This window comes from Onthophagus taurus, chromosome 6 (assembly GCF_036711975.1).
Source record: "Onthophagus taurus isolate NC chromosome 6, IU_Otau_3.0, whole genome shotgun sequence".
NCBI lineage: Eukaryota > Metazoa > Arthropoda > Insecta > Coleoptera > Scarabaeidae > Onthophagus > Onthophagus taurus.
The window spans coordinates 18979177-18998371 of NC_091971.1; the positions used below are offsets into that span (position 1 = coordinate 18979177).

Sequence of the window (19195 nt, forward strand, 5' to 3'; positions counted from 1 at the left end):
AAACTGCAACAAGAGATTTTACATATCGTATTGGGATTGTTACAATGAGGTTGCTAATGACAAACCTGATATAAATAAAGTTGTATTCAATGAAAAAAGTCCTATTGGGGTTGAACTTGATTATTATCTGCAGTGTATAAAACCTAAAAGAGATACTAATTCCTGTGAATGGTGGAGTATTAAGTAATAGGTTTTTAATATCCTGCCAAAGCCGGCAACTATCCGGCCGGATAGTTGCCGGATATCCGTTCCACCACTAGTCTAAACCTAGTACTTTTATTATGTCTAAAAATATAGATGCCAGACCGACTCCTGTAGTGTCAGTTACTTCAATAAAATCAATAAAATGTTCTTCCACCAAATACGTATTCTTTGATTCGGTGTTAACAAATCGAACTATTAATGTAGTTGTTCTTTGTGGCTGATATCGGGACTTGTATCCCTAATTATAGAAAAAAAATCGGCTTTGTTTGCCATTTCTATAATTTTCTTTTGTCATTTGTACCAATAAACATACTAGTTCATTTTGTATGTCTTTACTAATATAATGAACCTGTGTCTTTTTAGACGTGGTAAATTGCATCAAAATTGACAAATAATTTTCGCAAAAAAATTAATTTTTGGGGTGGTTAGGGTAGTTAACCCCAGCCACCCCCAAATGTCATGTCGTATAGGGTTTATTTTACTGCATAAATCTTAATTTGCAACTAATTTATGGTTTTTTTGAAAATATTGTTCAAAACTGTAACAGTTTATCACATTATTCTTAGGGAAAGGGGTTATCTATCATATATCCCATAACATTGCAGGGGATGGTCAGAGGCAAATAAGAAAAAACATATAATTCATATTTTTAAACGTACTATAGGATACTTAATATCGCCAAAATCGACACGAGAGTTTTTAAAATATGTATTAAAAAAAACATTCTTCCAGTCATTATAACCTGTTATAAATTTAGTATTTATCGCATTAAATAATTTATAACAGAAACAATAAATCTTGTCCTGTGACTCAGAATAAATAAGCCACAATAAAAATGTTTGGATGAGAATTTTCTTCCCATATGATCGATTGAAAACAAAAATGTATCTGACGTATTTGCAGGACCTTTCTCAATAACTAAAGTTTTGATTTACTCCGTTAAGCCGACCAGTTAGAAGGGTCATTATAAATTACCATACTCATAACTTCGTTGCTACTTTCCTCGTGGTTCCCGTCCCATTTACCTTGTACTTGCCGGATTGACGCTGATTTTGGTGCGTTGATAGTTACAGTAGATGTAGGAGAACCAAAATTGATTTTCAATTTCTAGTTGGATTTGAAGTGTTTAAGAATTGAGTTGGATTTATTTATACAAAACAAACTCGATTAAGAAAAAAATGTAATTTAATGAACTTTAACAGTTTTTGAATTACAAAAAATATCAGAGGGTGCAACTTGAACAATTCAATTTTATTAATGTTGGTACTTGTACATAAAAAAAAGCTTTCATTCACTTAAATAATAAAAATAAATAACGGACACAATTCTATTTTTACATTACCTTAAAAAAAACGAAAAGAAAAAAATGTATAAAATCAAAACAAAAAAAAAACTACTAAAAGATCTCGTTATTTACAACAATATAAAACGCTTTCCTATTTTTCATTTTCACCACCATCTTAAGGCACTAAACTCCTTTTGTTTGTTTATTCTCTTTTCATATCAATCGTATTTTCTTGTAATAATGGGAAATCTTACTATTCGCAATTGATTCGCGTAATCGCATACAACTGAATCTCGCAACATCAAAAGATTATTAACAAGAACTAGTGGAGATCGCCCAAGGACAATGTGTCGGATGACTTCCGTTGTACGAACGTCATAAATAACTAAACTACTCGAACGAGCCGTCACCACCAAATGCGGACTTAACATTTGTACTTGGCTCGTAAAAGAATTTTGAACATAAATTGTATTCAATAAATGACCTTGAAATCGTTCCCAAACACATATTCTTTCGTCAGTACCCAAAGAAATCACATAACTTGCCGAATAAGTTAATGAAGTTACTGAACCATCATGGGCTTGTATACTAAACATACAAGTACCTAAAAAAATTGATGTAATCGAATTGTATGTTTGAGCCTAAAATTACCTGTTAATAAATCCCAAATACACAACATTCCATCTTGAGATCCACTTCCAGAAGTTCCTGGACTTACTCTATCAATAAACAAACAAGTTATTGGTCCGCAATGCCCATGTAAAGTATACAAAGGCGTCCCATCCTCCAACCTAAAAACTTTTAATGTATGATCTTGACTTCCAGTTAAAATGCGACCTCCCTCGCAGTCCAAACATGTTATTGGTTGTTGATGTGCTTTCGCACAAAGTACTTTAAAACATCTCATATCCTCTTTTGCGTTTTCAGAGATTTGAATAACATTTTTAGCGTCGCTAATTGATCCCGTAGAACCAGTTCGAATATGAGTTCTTCTATAAGCACAAGAAAAATTCCAATCGATCGCTCTACCTTGATTATAACTTTGCAATTGTAAAAAATCGATTGTTCCATGTAACCTAGCGGCGATAACTCTCGATCCGATCATTTTAACCGAGGTCACCCCACCGTTTTCAGAATCATCTTCATAAATATATTTAAATTTTCCTGTTGTCCCTTCCCAAAATTCTAATCTCCCATCAGCGCATCCAATCACAACCAAATTATCGAGAAAATCCATACACCAAATAGGTGAAAATTTATATTTTTTAATAAAAACGGCGTTTTTCTCATTCTTTTCGTCGATTTGTATTAAGTTTTCGCAACTTAAACTTGTATCTTCGTCTCGGTATTGTTCCGTTTGTCTTAACCAAGATAACGCTTTGTTATGACTTTGAAAATTTTGTGGTCGTTCAGAGTATAAAAGCCGATAGTCTTCGCCGAAATCGAAACGTTCCGATTGATTATCGGAAACTCGCTTGTATAGAGCATTCGAGAAATTTAAACAAATCTTATCTTTCAAACTGGGAAATTGTAATAAACTACTTTCGCGTGATGGTGGTGAACTTGATTCATAATCGGAAATGTTATTATCATCGCAATCTTCTATTGTATTGCTACGTTGTTTACGAAAGAAACTAAAATTAAAATTAATTTAATTTAATAAAAATAAAGTAGGATTTAATTTACAAATTTCGATCGATGGTTGATTGTAATTCTCCAGTAACTGAATCCCAAACTTTTAATTGCCCCCCAAGACAACTACTAACAACGCTCGTCCCATCAGTTGCTAAACACTCAACTTCTTGAAGATGTCCTTTTAAAACGATTGGAACAACTTCTAACATAACGGGAACATCGGCTGCTTCGTCCGTTTTTTCTTTTGTCCATGAAGTGCGCCATTCGGCGTAATTTCGCGAACACACTGTTTTATAAAGAACCACAACGATATACGCCAAAACGGTGATGCTTATTATAGCGAGGATTGTTATTAAAAATATTTCCATTGGTGATGTTGGATAAAGTGGTCTTTCAGATTGTGGGAGGTTATTTAAATTTGAGGCACCCTCTATACACAAAAAAATTTAATAAAACATCATTGAATTAAAAAAATGTTTTACCTGAGAAATCGATTGGATCTAAAGCAGCTGCTAAAGAGTTCCATTCAAATTTTTGATTCTTTTCTTTAGGATTTCTTAATAATAAAGCTCGTTCGGGCGGAATCGCATGTGAAATAGTAATCGGAGGTAAAATAGCAATGTGTTTTCCGCTTAACGAAACATTATACTTCAACAAAATCGATGACCAATGTTGTGTAGATAATTTCAACCAAGGTGAATACTCCGAATGTAATAACTTTTGTAATTCTTCCGTGTTATTAAGTAGATAACTTAAAGAATGTTGAGCAATTGATTCTTTTAAAAACGAAGCATTTCTCGATTTAATCAAAGGATTAAAATTAATTGGAGTCGAATTTTTTTGATCTTTCACCCCATTATTTTCAGTGATATCCATAAAATAATATTTCATTAATCCAGAGTTATATAAAATCATACTAATCCAAGCTATCATTAATATCATAAAAGAACGTTGAAAGAATCTCGTTCTCGCCCAAATATTCACTAATCTAACTCGTTTAGGGATTTTTTTTTCGTAATTATGAACAACGTTGGCATGATGTACGTTTAATCTCGGATGAGATTTCGATCGAATCAATCCTTTAACAGGAGCTATATTATTCAAAGCAGTTTTTTCAAAACTATTTTGATACAAATTATTTCGAAAATCAGTTTTTTCCGACGAACTTTCCATTCGTCTCGTATCAATTCCCAAAATGGTTGAAAAAAATAACATTTGTAAGAAAAAATCTGATATTAAAGCGACGATTCCAAAGATACAAAATTCTTGAATAAACGGAATAAAAGTAAATAAACCAATTGTTAAAATTGTTATTTCGAGCAGTAAATTTTTCGTTATCGACCATCCTTCTTTACTTAATCCTTGAGCTATTCTTATTTTTATATCTAAATGTTCGGGTGTCGAAACAACACTTTTTGTTAAAACCAAAACGTTTTCTACACCAACTATTATCACTAAATAGGGAAATATTTGTTTTGCCATTGACGATAATGTTAATCCGAAGAAAAAACAAAGTCCGAATGTCATGCTTATACTTGTTTGTACTGTTACAATTACAGAGAAAGCCATCCCTAACCTCGATTTAATCACTTCCATTTTACGAACTGAATAGTAATAGTAAAAAAATACTAAAAATAAAGCTACAACAAACGGGAGGTATTCGTAGAAATTTACATCGCCGGGATATTGAATTATAAAAGTTGAATTTATGTTGATATCACTGGTTATACTTTGGTTTAGGTTTTGGTGTAACGGATAATTTAATTGTAGTTTCGAACGTAAACCGGTTACATATCTAAAAAGCAAAATAAATAAATAAAATTTTATCTTGGAATTATCAACTTACGTTTCGTCGTATTCTTTAAGAAATAAGGTGATTGCATATTGAAGAATTCGTCTCCGATTTCGTAAAGGGTACCTTTTTATTCCCGTATCTGATAAATGCATTCCAAATAACATGTCCGCTAAAGAACTTTTACCTTTTTGCAATGTCTACAAGAGTTAAAATTGTTATATTGTTTGTTTAATTAAGACAATTAAAAAGATTTAAATTAAACCCTCTCCAACCACAATGATGTGATCCTATTGCAATATCTAACAACGACATTTTAAATCAATTAAGTAAAACAACATCATTAATTACTAAATTGAACACTCAGTATTTTCATTTGACTGTTAGACAGTGAGGACGCAAACAAATTTGTAAAAAATGTGTTTTTGTATATGCGTTTTCGCATCTTGTGTACAGAAAAGTAGAGGTAAATGATTTTGAACTAGTAATACTGCTAGTGCTAGTTCAATTAATACCAACAGCGAAGCTTGCGCACTTATATCATTAAACTTTATGGGAAGTATATTAACAAATGAATCAAGGATTTTGACTACTTGCAAATTATACAACGCAAGCTATTAAGTACCTTAGCCTTCCCACGAAGATGCAGAGAGAAGAAAATAAGGCTAATCTTCAGAAGACAGAAGAAGCACCAATACAGAAAATAATTCACAAGGCATTCAAAGATCTGAAGCAAATAAGTGAGAGGCCACTAAGACTTCACTTCGCACTTCGCAATTTTATGGCTATAAAAGACTGGGATAAAATAGACAGACTAATAACCATACTTAAATCAGCGATACTAAAATCAAATTTAACAATCAACGAAAATTGGTGCAGAAATGAAGAGAATATCCAAAAGAAAATCAAATGAACTAGGATAAAAGTAATGTGATGATATGTACAGGCTGGTTCAAATTCGATGTCCGAATAGGCTAACTTGGAAACTATAAGAGTTAGAAAAAAAGTAGCTTACATGTCATGATCTCGTTTTTCAAGAAACTGCTAATGCCGAAAACCTCAAAGCGCTATCTTGGTTATTATTATAGGTGGAGTATTATAACTAAGACATTATATGGAAACTTTTTTACAAAGAATTCCATGACGTAGTCAAAAAAAATTTTCGGTTTTAGATTTTGAGATATCATGACAATTTTCGTTTTTTTTAATAGAAACAACCACTGATTACTAGCTTATTAAATTCGTTATTTTTTTCTGATTACAAAAATATAGGGTATGACCAATGTTGTTAAATACCCGGGTATTTATGTTCAAGGAAAAATTCCCTGGATATACAGGGTGTCTCAGCGAGACCGGTCATTAGATGTTTCTGGGGTTCTGGCGAAAATAAAAATTTGAGAATTCAGACTTAAGTATTATCAATTACGATCTCTTCGTCTAAAATATTTTCAGATTTCTTGCACTTCCGGTTATACCGGAAGTCGCCACCAACTTTATTTTTTTAAATGGAACACCTGTATATTTTTACATATTTGGATTTGTCTGTTTTCAAGGTTTATAAATAACTTTACTTTTTGCAATTTGATTCGGTCGTTCTCGAGTTATTCGAATTTTTCTAGAAAAATCTGCTCCAGCAGACATTTGTTCAAAAAATCAGAAAACACTCGATTTTTGGGATATCAATTTAGAATTGAGAACATGCTTAAGCAACATGATGGAGTATGTTTTGGTGCCGAGAACTGCGGTCTAGAACGTTTGATCACTTTACTATGGCACGTTAACTTTTCAAAATTTGGAAATACCATAACTTCATTTTTTTAAATGGCACCCCCCATATTTTATTTTTTAGTCGTCTTCGGTGTCTCATTCTACATCTTTTATATCCCATATGACCCACACCTAATATTAATAGTTTGGGAGATAATTAGGGTTTTTTGAAAAATGCACACATATCATATGGATATTTAGCCTAGTGTGCCATGAAAAACAAGCCTTCTCAATGAGTTCTTGTCAAAGACTCACTTGTTTACGTCACTTGATATATGTGAGCTAATAATTATCTGTTATGTCCCTTAATATTAGTATTGAAACGAGTTAAAATCGATAACAATAACGAAAGTAATATTTACACAAATCAAGAAATTCTTAATTTATTTTTTTTGCATGAAAAGAGCGACAAAGTTCGTAGTATGATTCCCAGATCTTCTTTGGCAGCTCGAATTGAGGTGTTGGGACTGGGCTCGAAATAAGCCAAGGTATTCACCTCTTCCGTTGCATTATCTACTACATTTTTTGGTCAGTTTAACACGTGATTAATTCGTCCAAAATGCAAAAAATTTGCTTCTATTCCTCTAAATTTACCTTTTGTCATCGGAGATAAATGTGGATAATTTTCATTAAACATTCTGCAAGTTCTACTAAGAACTTTGTCGCACTTTTCATGCACAAAAATAAATTATGGATTTCTTCATTTGTATAAACATTATTTACGTTATTAATATCCATTTTAACTGGTTTTAGACTCACAAGCATCAAACAACCTAAATTAGACTTTGACGTTTATCAATAAGTCATTAAACATTTGTTTTCCATGGCACACTAGGTTAATATCCATATGATATGACCATTTTTCAAAAAACCCTAATTATTTCTCAAAGTATTAATGTTAGGCATAGGACATATGGAATATAAAAGATGTAAAATGAGACGCCGAAGACGACTGAGTAATAAAATATGGGGGGTGCCATTTAAAAAAATGATGTTATGGTGCTTCCAAATTTCGAAAAGTTAACGTATCATAGTAAAGTGACCAAACGATCTAGACAGCCGTTCTCGGCACCAAAATATACTCCATCATGTTGCTTAAGCATGTTCTGAATCCTAAATTGATATCTCAAAAATTGAGTGTTCTATGATTTTTTGAACAAATGTCCGCTGGAGCAAATTTTTCTAGAAAAATTCGAATAACTCGAGAATTGCTGGTTCAAATTGCAAAAAGTAAAGTTATTTATAAACCTTCAAAACAGACAAATTCAAATATGTAAAAATATACAGGGTGTTACATTTAAAAAAATAGAGTAGTTGGCGACTTCCGGTATAACCGGAAGTGCTAGAAATCTGAAAATATTTTAGATGAAGAGAACGTAATTGATAATACTTAAGTCTGCATTCTCAAATTTTTTGTTTGGTTAGAACCCCAAAAACGTCTAATGACCAGTCTCGCTGAGACACCTGTATACCCTCCTATATAATATCCATCCCTACACGCAGAAACGCTTAAATACTCTTCCTCTAAACAACTTTCAACTTTTATATGATAGGGGGAAAACTATAGTAGTATATCTATCTTATCAAAAATTTTCTGCTCTTTCTAATGGTGTATAACCAGTGTTGTTAAATACCCGGCTATTTATTTTCAAGGGAAAATTTCCTGGATATATACTCGAAGGTATTTACCCAAGATGGGTATTTAGAGAAATTTATAAAATTTGATTTAAATTGAGTTGGTGGCAGTTTTGCAAGTAATTCAAGAATGCAGAGTCCATTATCGATACACCAAACTTATTTATAACATTTACAAGAATGCTACAATGACGGTAAAATTGTATGAAAGTACTGACCAAATACCCAGCGTGGGGTAAGGCAAGGCGATATAATGTTCAACCCAAATTGTTCATCACAGTCCTGGAGAGTACATTTAAATAACTGGATTGAACCCAAAAAGGTATAAACATTGATGGCAATACCTAAGTAATGGTATTAATGCGCTACGCGGACGATATAGTTTTTATTTCGGATAGTCTTGGAGAGATGAAACTGATGCTGAACGTATATAGGAGGCGTTGTTGGGCTAAATATCAACAAAATTTAGGACAAATCTTGTTCCAAGCTCATTCAGTTTTTGTGCTTCATTAATTCTTGTTGTTTGATTCTTTTCTAGTCATATTGCACTTCCATCAAATCCAAGATTCCAAGATCCATGAGATTGTTGATTTCCTATTGAAAATTAAGTAGTTCGTTTAAGATCTTATTATTCTTTTTCTTTTATTCAGGTTGTAACCTGTTTTTTACGCATCATTCATGGTGTTTCATTAGAGCTGGAAATCCAACTTCCTGGTCTCCCGGGATCTCTTTCTAGCTAATCTTTGATCTCTTGCTGTCTTAATCAGCCAGGTTTCTTCCATTCTTTGGAAGTATTCATTAAATTTTTTTATTTTTCCCCTAGCAAATCTCATGATATCTCCGAATCCACAAAATTCTCTCAATTTTCTTCCTAACTCTATCTCTTCTTGTGTTTTCCATTATTATTCTTAAAGTACTCATCTCAGTTGGTTCGCATCGCAGCCATATATCTTGGCCATGAGGTTTGTATATCGAGAGATAATAATCAAACAAGCGAACTAAACAGAAGGATGATACTTGCATGGGCAGCCTACAGGAAACTTAGAGACATCTTCATGGGCGATATTCCTGTATATTTGAAAAGAAAAGCTTTCAATCAATGCGTGCTTCCTCCTTTGGTTATGACATACGGTTCCGAAACTTTAACACTAACGGTGGCCATTACCGGGAGGCTCACATACGTGGTGGTCCCTCAGGACCACATACGAAATGAAGACCTACGAAGAAAAACTGGCGTAAATGATGCGGTGAACATTGCAGCAAAGCTCAAGTGGAACTGGGCGGATCATCGTCGCAAGAATGAAGACTGAGCAGTGGTTACCTGATTATAATACGTTTTCGATCGTTGACAATTCCTCGTCTTCAACGCCCATTTCATCATGTTCTCTATATTTTTGTCCGAATCTGTTATAGTTTTACTTGTATCACTTTTATATGTACTGTTTGGGTATTTACCCTGGGCCGGGGTAAATACCCATTTTATAAATACCTACTCGCCGGGTATTTACCCAGCGCCCATCACTGGGTATGACAGGTCTATTTCTTACTGTTTTAGAATAAAGCTAAAAATAAATGTTTTTTAGTGTTGTCAAAGAAATTAAATTTACAGTTTCCTGTAAATTAAAAAGACATTTCTGATATTTGAAACAAATACATTTGTTGGACTATTTAATTTATATTTGTTTTACACAAAAATTGGAATAGATTGCATTATTTCACATTTTTTCAAACCGCGGTACTTTGTTAATCTAGGGACTTTATATATATATAAAGTATATATATGTATATATATATATGAAGCGGTTCATGAAGCCTGTTTCCGAGCCAAAATGGCGGTTTGACTGGGTTTGACAGCTTGTCACTGCATCTCACCACTTATTTTTTTATATTTCCCGCTTGACTTTCAAGCCAAAATGGCGTCAAAACTACCGCCCCGTAATTTACAGGAAACTGTAAATTTAATTTCTTTGATGACACTAAAAAAAAGTTATTTTTAGCTTTATTCTAAAACAATAAGAAATAGACCTATCTAACGATCTAACCCCATATTTTTGTAATCAAAAGAAAAATAACGAATTTAATAAGCGAATAATCAGTGGTTGTTTCCATTTAAAAAAACGAAAAATGTGATATCTCAAAATCTAAAACCAAAAAAATTTTTTTGACCACGTCATCAAATTTTCCGTAAAAAAGTGTCCATATAATGTCTTAGTTATAATACTCCACCTATAATAATAACCAAGATAATTGCACTTGCTGGTTTCACGATATTTTGAATTTTGGCCTCTAGCGGGAAAACAAAAGACGCATTAGCAGTTTCTCGAAAAACGAGATCATTACATGTAAGCTACTTTTTTTCTAACTCTTATGGTTTCCGAGTTAGCCTATTCGGACATCGAATTTGAACCATCCTGTACAACTTAGTATAGAGGTAAGTTACTTTAAATCATCTTAATTTATTGTCCTCTACATGTCCCTGCTCTGTGTCGGTTCTTATGTAAATTATCCTGTATATTGAGTAAGACTTTTCCGCATTTTCTGTTATAGATAAAAGACACCTTTATAAAAACATTCTAATGTAATATCAATTTAATGATATTACAAGCATAGTAAACTGCTTATGTGTATTTATTTAATCAACAAATAAATCATCTGGCTGGAAAGGGTTAAGATACTGATTTTTGACATGATATAACCTCAAAAAATGAAAATATGTAAAAAAAAATAGATTACTAAATTAAGATAAGCATAAAATCTTAAACAAACATTAAAAATTATTCACACTGAAAGTATCCCAAATTTTCATTTCATTCTTAAAAATATTTTTCATCATCCTAAATTGATAAAAAAATCTTTTGATCCCAATCTAAATTATCTCACTTGAAATTTGTTGTAAATTGAAGGACATTTTTCAATCTTAAATTAACTCACCTGATGATTAAAAATAGTATTAATAATATTGGAATCTTGTACAAACGATTGAACATCTTGATGCCAAAAATTTGCGGGAGATAAAACCAAACAACTGTACTCGGGTAGTACCCCATTTTGTTCCTCTTTAACTTTTTTAACGGACTCGACGTGTAAACAAACATGTCCCAATGTTCGCAAACTAATTAATATTAAAAAATTATGAAATAATCAAATTAAATTAAAGATTGTAACTTACCTTTCATCATTTTGATAATTTCTCACTGTTTCTAATAATTTAAACGATTCATATAAAGGTGCCCTAAATGCATCGGTCAAAACAAGCTCATCAGCCCATGGAACAACAGCAATTCTTAAGATAACTTGTTGGACATAACACCAAGGTGGTTCAGGTGGTTGACCACTGGTGTAATTTGGTGAAGTTTGCCATAAACCAACTGGTAAACTTCCCGGTAATGGGAAATTGATTAAAGGATAACTACAAAATAAAAAATTAATTCATAGGAATTAACATAACCTAAAAAAAAATACTTACGAACATAATAAAGCTATAGTTATCGCAAAAGTAAGAATGAAAACTGGATATGAGATACAAAATAATCCATAAGTATAAAAGATTTGACCGATTCTTTCCTGTAATCCAGTCGATTTAGGCGAACCCCGATTAGGGGGTCTATCTTCATTAGCGTTCATTTAACATATGTTTGATTTTAATTAAAACACTTGTCTCAAAACATTTCAATCGAGAAAGAAAAGAACCGCGTTAGTTCACCTGTAAAGAAAGAAAAACACAAAAAACGTTTTAATGATTTATTTATAAACCCATTGATATTAATTAATTTTTAAGTATCCCATCAAAGATATCCCTGACAACAAGTTTCTTAAATATAGCGAACAAATGAGTGAAAACAACACAAACAGTGTATTATGTGATACTATTCTTGGTAAATTTGCATATTTTACATTCTAATTGTTATTCAAGAACTTCGATTATTCTGTATTGAAAGGCTAAATTATATTCATGATTAATGGAAATTACGAGTAAATGTATATCAAAGATAAAAATTGAAACCTTTTAGAGAGTAACAAGATTTAATAGACGGCATTGACACTAACCGTGGAGAACTTACTTGATTTTAATTTTCTTTCCTGTTACTTTATAATTGAATCATGTCGTTTATTAGAAAAACTATGTAACAATTTAACCACAGTTTAACACACAACGTGTATCCCACGCGGACGACGTCTAATTATTATCTATGTTCCGGCATTATTTTTCGCGGTTACACTAACTAAAAAATAATCGTATCTACAATAAAATAGACGGACGTAACCAAAGAATGACTGTAAGTAGACGTAGTTGTTGGTGCGGAGTTTAGTAGGCACTTTTCCACAAAAACGCGATTGCGTCACTTGCGCGCGAAATTACGTTTTGTTTACATGCAATCGCGGCAAAGGCCAAGCACAAATAAATTATGTAACGCAATCGGAAAGGTTTTTTTTTTACATCAGGTTTATGTGTGATCTGCACGCCTTAATTTTAATGTTCTATTTGTTTTCGACGTCTTCTAGATATCTAGGGGAATTTCGTTATCAATTTTTTTGACAACTTCTGAATCTGTCATTTTACAACTTTCAAACGATTCTATTACATATCCCTATAATTTCACAAAATAATCTAATTATTGTTTATTAATTAATTTATAATTCGATTTTAATAATATTAATAAAGCAATTTTAACTAATTAACCAATGAAACGATTAATTTGAAGATGGCGCTAATAGTAGTAAATTAAAAAAAGGAATCTGTAATAATTTAACTTTAAAGTGTTTTTCATTTGTGAAAGTCGCAAATTTCCTGGATGAAATAATTTATTTAAGTGTATTTTAGATCAGATTCCATGATTTTAATTAACAAAATCAAAACTAAAGATAAAATAAGAACATATACATTATGTCAGAATTGATGGCTTTTGTAGTTACACTTGATCATAATTCATAAAGTAAAGGTGATGGAGAAAAGTATTTGGGGAATAAATTGTTTATAATGAACCAAAAAGACATTATCTACAACCAGGTGTATCTCAGCTATAACCGTATTCTAGTTAGAATGTGAAAATGTCCAAAATGTCGAGATTGGCAATTTTTGTAATTAAATTCGATCATCACTTGTAAAGTAAAGGTGATGGAGAAAAGTATTTGGGGAATAAATTGTTTATAATAAACCAAAAAGGCATTATTTACAACCAGGTTTAACTCAGCCATAACCGTATTCCAGTTAGAATGTGAAAGTGTCCAAAATGTCAAAATTGGCAATTTTTGTAATTAAATTCGATAATAACTCATAAAGTAAAGGTGATGGAGAAAAATATTTGGAGAATAAATTGCTTATAATGAACCAAAAAGACATTATCTACAACCAGGTTTAACCAGGTTTGTATATGTATAAAGAAGGGTTATTTCTATTATAAACTTATACCGTACAAGCGTTACAGATGGCGCTAATAATAGTAAATTAAAAAAAGGAATCTGTAATAATTTAACCTCAAAATGTTTTTCGTTTGTGAAAGCCGCAAATTTTCTGGATGAAATAATTTATTTAAGTGTATTTTAGATAAGATTCCATGATTTTAATTAGCAAAATCAAAAACCAAAGATAAAATGAGAATAATAGCAATATTAACACTACTTTTTTCATCAACATCATCAAAAATACACAACGATATTTTTACCGAAGACTTATTCATTAAACCGCTTAATAACGAACAACTTTACGCCCATTTCCGATTTACTACAAAATGGGATGTTGATTCCACCAAAGACGATCGTAAGCCACATATTTAAAATGTTCAATATTTATATTTTTAACGATTATTTCTTATAACAGTTTTTCAAACAAGATTATTTTCTCGTGCTCTCAGCGAGATAATCGTTCGTTTCAACATCCAAGAACTTCACATTACTTTAACAGCAGGTTTGTGGCGTTATGAAACTTGGGGATACCCTGCTGATGATGCAGCACCAGGAGCGGAAGTTTGGGCGTGGTTTAAAAACACCACAGAAGATGTAGATAAGAATTGGACTGATTTAACCAACTTTTTATCTGGTTTGATATGTGCCTCCTTAAATCAGATGGACGCTCGGAACAGTATTGTTCCAGATATCTCATTTAAACCACAAGGAGTTGTGTTAGATAATGTTAATTCAAGTTTTTTGCGATATTCGTCATTACCCCGGGAGATTGTTTGTACCGAAAATTTAACTCCTTGGAAGAAGTTGTTACCGTGTGACTCAAAAATGGGTTTAGCCTCACTTTTAAATGCTGGGAATATTCATAATACGCGTTATCATTCATTAGGGATACACCTAAAACCAATTTGTAGAGATGTAAATTGTGAGGAAACTTCATTATTGTTACATCAAACTGTGGATTTAGTTTATGATTATTTGATTATGAGGACTCGAAATTGGTCATTGAGGTCGCTATTTGGTCAGGGGATTTTAAATTCTTGCCCATTAGCCAGTTCAAGTTCTATTTATGTGGATGTTTCGAAAAATTTTACAACGAATCGATTTAAATTGTCCCCTGAACCTGAATTTTTTACCTCAAAACGGGGTGGTGATGATAAATTGTTAGGTAAATACAAGGTTATTGATGGTAAACCCATGAATATTGGGGTTAATTATATTGATCAACCTAATTATGAAGTGAATATACCCCCGGTGATTTATGCTAGTCAATATAAAATAGGTTATGGCCAACAACGAGGGGGATTAGTTAATAAGATTTATAATAACCATTGGGGTAGTTTGGAAGTGGTTTTGTTGCAAAATATTCCGTGGTATGTCCCGATTTATTTGCATACTTTAAAAATAATTTCAAATAACCAACATTTGAAGCCATTAAAGATGATTTATAAACCAGGACAACCTCGTGAAAAACCACACAATTTAGAAATCGTTCTAAAACTTCCCCCTAAATCTTCAACTTCCATAAGTATCGATTTTGAATACATGTTTTTGAAATGGCAAGAATACCCGCCTGATGCTAATCATGGCTTTTATATCAGCTCCTCAATTATATCAGCATGGTTACCTTTAGCAAGGAATTATACTGGTTTACCTCAAGATGCCATAACTTTTTCTGATAGTTTTAATGCTTCCCGAAGTGGTTATTTGGTTCAAATTCGCACAGAATCAATTGTTATTACTTTACCTACACCCGATTTTAGTATGCCTTATAATGTTATTTGTTTAGCTTGTACTGTTGTTGCTTTAGCATTCGGCCCCTTACATAACATCACTACAAAAAGACTTATTTTAGTTGTTAAAAAATCCAGTCCGTTTTGGCGTTTTTTTGATTTTACAAGTAGCAAGAAAAAAAATGGAAACAATGAAAATGTAGATAATCTAGATAAGAAAAATGAATAGATAAATAGTTTTTTTTTTAAATTTTTGTTTAATAAATAGTTCCAAATTGGTTTTTCTATTTAATATTAACCCTCCGCCTGTCGGGCGCGCTTCCTTAATACTTTCGATCGACTGTGGTCTGTGGAGTTTAAAATAGTGGTAATTTGTCATATATGTATATATTTTGTATGATCCTTGTAATATACAGGTCCGCTGACATGTACAGAAACGGTCGGTTATCTCCTAAAGTAAGGCAGCTACCAAAAATATTAAGATACTGAACTTTTAGTGTTTTTGAAAATAAAGACAAATTAAGTATACAGGGTCAGTCAAAAAGTTATGACGAAATCAAGTTGTGTTTTGTTTAATGGAACATTCTGTATATTATTCCATATTTCGGTTCATCTCGAAATTCTAAACAAAATTCGTGTAGCTCATCGTAAACCTAAACTTAATCGTTTTCGAGATATTGAACTTTGAAAGTCACTTATAAACTACACAAAAATCTTTTTGTCGATTATATTAATAATTAATCAAGGTACCTTTAAAAGTTTCTTATCTCCATAGCAAAGTAGTGACATACACATGTCAAAAATACAAAAATAGTTTAAATAATTTGTGACCAAAGATAAATTACGTCTTTAATTACATAAATTTGTAAATTTTTAAAAGCTCGATATCTGAAAAACGGTTAAGTTAAGGTCTATGATGTGTTACATGAATTTTGTTTACAATTTCGAGATGAACTGTCAAAATTAGTGGTTTTTGTAATTAATCTTGATCATAACTCAAAAAATAAACGTGATGGAGAAAAGTATTTGGGGAATAAATTGTTTATAATGAACCAAAAAGACATTATCCACAACCAGGTTTAACTCAGCTATAATCGTATTCTAGTTAGAATGTGAAAATGTCCAAAATGTCAAAATTGGTGGTTTTAGTAATTAAACTTGATCATAATTCACAAAGTGAAGGTGATGGAGAAAAGTATTTGGGGAATAAATTGTTTATAATGAACCAAAAAGGCATTATCTACAACCAGGTTTAACTCAGCTATAACCGTATTCTAGTTAGAATGTGAAAATGTCTAAATTGGCGATTTTTATAATTAAATTCGATCATAACTCGTAAAGTGAAGGTGATGGAGAAAGGTATTTGGGGAATAAATTGTTTATAATGAACCAAAAAGACATTATCCACCACCAGGTTTAACTCAGCTATAACCGTATTCTAGTTATAATGTGAAAATGTTTAAATTGGCGATTTTTGTAATTAAATTCGGTCATAACTCATAAAGTAAAGGTGATGGAGAAAAGTATTTGGGGAATAAATTGTTTATAATGAACCAAAAAGATATTATTCACAACCAGGTTTAACGCAGCTATAACCGTATTCTAGTTATAATGTGAAAATGTCTAAATTGGCGATTTTTGTAATTAAATTCGATCATAACTCATAAAGTAAAGGTGATGGAGAAAAGTATTTGGGGAATAAATTGTTTATAATGAACCAAAAAGACATTATCCACAACCAGGTGTAACTCAGCTATAACCGTATTCTAGTTAGAATGTGAAATTGTCAAAATTGGCGATTTTTGTAATTAAGTTCGATCATAACTCATAAAGTAAATTTGATGGAGAAAAGTACTTAGGGAATAAATTGTTTATAATGAACCAAAAAGGCATTATCTACAACCAGGTTTAACTCAGCTATAACCGTATTCTAGTTAGATTGTGAAAATGTCTAAATTAGCGATTTTTGTAATTAAATTCGATCATAATTCGTAAAGTGAAGGTGATGGAGAAAAGTAATTGGGGAATAAATTGTTTATAATGAACCAAAAAGACATTATCCACCACCAGGTTTAACTCAGCTATAACCGTATTCTAGTTAGAATGGGAAAATGTCTAAATTGGCGATTTTTGTAATTAAATTCGATCATAACTCGTAAAGTGAAGGTGATGGAGAAAAGTAATTGGGGAATAAATTGTTTATAATGAACCAAAAAGACATTATCCACCACCAGGTTTAACTCAGCTATAACCGTATTCTAGTTAGAATGGGAAAATGTCTAAATTGGCGATTTTTGTAATTAAATTCGATCATAACTCGTAAAGTGAAGGTGATGGAGAAAAGTAATTGGGGAATAAATTGTTTATAATGAACCAAAAAGACATTATCCACCACCAGGTTTAACTCAGCTATAACCGTATTCTAGTTAGAAGGTGAAAATGTCAAAATTGGCGATTTTTATAATTAAATTCGATCATAACTAATAAAGTAAAGGTGATAGAGAAAAACATTTGGGGAATAAATTGTTCATAATGAACCAAAAGGACATTATCTACAACCAGGTTTAACTCAGCTATAACCGTATTCTAGTTATAATGTGAAAATGTCAAAATTGGCGATTTTTGTAAGTAAATTCGATCATAACTCGTAAAGTAAAGGTGATGGAGAACAGTAATTGGGGAATAAATTGTTTATAATGAACCAAAAAGACATTATCCACAACCAGGTGTAACTCAGCTATAACCGTATTCTAGTTAGAAGGTGAAAATGTCAAAATTGGCGATTTTTGTAAGTAAATTCGATCATAACTCGTAAAGTAAAGGTGATGGAGAACAGTAATTGGGGAATAAATTGTTTATAATGAACCAAAAAGACATTATCCACAACCAGGTGTAACTCAGCTATAACCGTATTCTAGTTAGAATGTGAAATTGTCAAAATTGGCGATTTTTGTAATTAAGTTCGATCATAACTCATAAAGTAAATTTGATGGAGAAAAGTACTTGGGGAATAAATTGTTTATAATGAACCAAAAAGGCATTATCCACCACCAGGTTTAACTCAGCTATAACCGTATTCTAGTTAGAATGGGAAAATGTCTAAATTGGCGATTTTTGTAATTAAATTCGATCATAACTCGTAAAGTGAAGGTGATGGAGAAAAGTAATTGGGGAATAAATTGTTTATAATGAACCAAAAAGACATTATCCACCACCAGGTTTAACTCAGCTATAACCGTATTCTAGTTAGAAGGTGAAAATGTCAAAATTGGCGATTTTTATAATTAAATTCGATCATAACTCGTAAAGTAAAGGTGATGGAGAACAGTAATTGGGGAATAAATTGTTTATAATGAACCAAAAAGACATTATCCACAACCAGGTGTAACTCAGCTATAACCGTATTCTAGTTAGAAGGTGAAAATGTCAAAATTGGCGATTTTTGTAAGTAAATTCGATCATAACTCGTAAAGTAAAGGTGATGGAGAACAGTAATTGGGGAATAAATTGTTTATAATGAACCAAAAAGACATTATCCACAACCAGGTGTAACTCAGCTATAACCGTATTCTAGTTAGAATGTGAAATTGTCAAAATTGGCGATTTTTGTAATTAAGTTCGATCATAACTCATAAAGTAAATTTGATGGAGAAAAGTACTTGGGGAATAAATTGTTTATAATGAACCAAAAAGGCATTATCCACCACCAGGTTTAACTCAGCTATAACCGTATTCTAGTTAGAA

General features: G+C 31.8%; 2 protein-coding genes across 4 annotated transcripts; one reads left to right on the forward strand and one right to left on the reverse strand.

Annotated features, from left to right (window-relative positions):
• Positions 1 to 1371: 1371 nt before the first annotated feature.
• On the reverse strand, positions 1372 to 12867 carry SCA (SREBP cleavage activating protein). Of its 2 annotated transcripts, none has more exons than XM_023051645.2 (9): positions 12380 to 12867; positions 11785 to 12021; positions 11488 to 11727; positions 11250 to 11430; positions 4971 to 5116; positions 3607 to 4919; positions 3176 to 3554; positions 2141 to 3123; positions 1372 to 2093 (listed from the first exon to the last, which is right to left on the reverse strand). In XM_023051645.2, exons 2-9 carry the CDS (start codon positions 11940 to 11942, stop codon positions 1708 to 1710), a joined length of 3786 nt encoding a protein of 1261 aa, XP_022907413.1. In that variant the 5' UTR covers positions 11943 to 12021; positions 12380 to 12867; the 3' UTR covers positions 1372 to 1707. The 2 variants fall into 2 exon arrangements, with proteins under 2 accessions (XP_022907413.1, XP_022907414.1); XM_023051646.2 differs by having other exon boundaries at positions 12366 to 12839.
• Positions 12868 to 13150: 283 nt separating this feature from the next.
• LOC111418945 (phosphatidylinositol glycan anchor biosynthesis class T) lies at positions 13151 to 15730 on the forward strand. 2 transcript variants are annotated; one of them, XM_023051658.2, is made up of 3 exons: positions 13151 to 13682; positions 13864 to 14076; positions 14137 to 15730. In XM_023051658.2, the coding sequence occupies exons 2-3, from the start codon at positions 13911 to 13913 to the stop codon at positions 15678 to 15680; spliced, it is 1710 nt and encodes a 569-aa protein (XP_022907426.2). In that variant the 5' UTR covers positions 13151 to 13682; positions 13864 to 13910; the 3' UTR covers positions 15681 to 15730. The 2 variants fall into 2 exon arrangements, with proteins under 2 accessions (XP_022907426.2, XP_022907425.2); XM_023051657.2 differs by lacking the exon at positions 13151 to 13682 and adding an exon at positions 13760 to 13808.
• The last annotated feature ends 3465 nt before the right edge of the window (positions 15731 to 19195 follow it).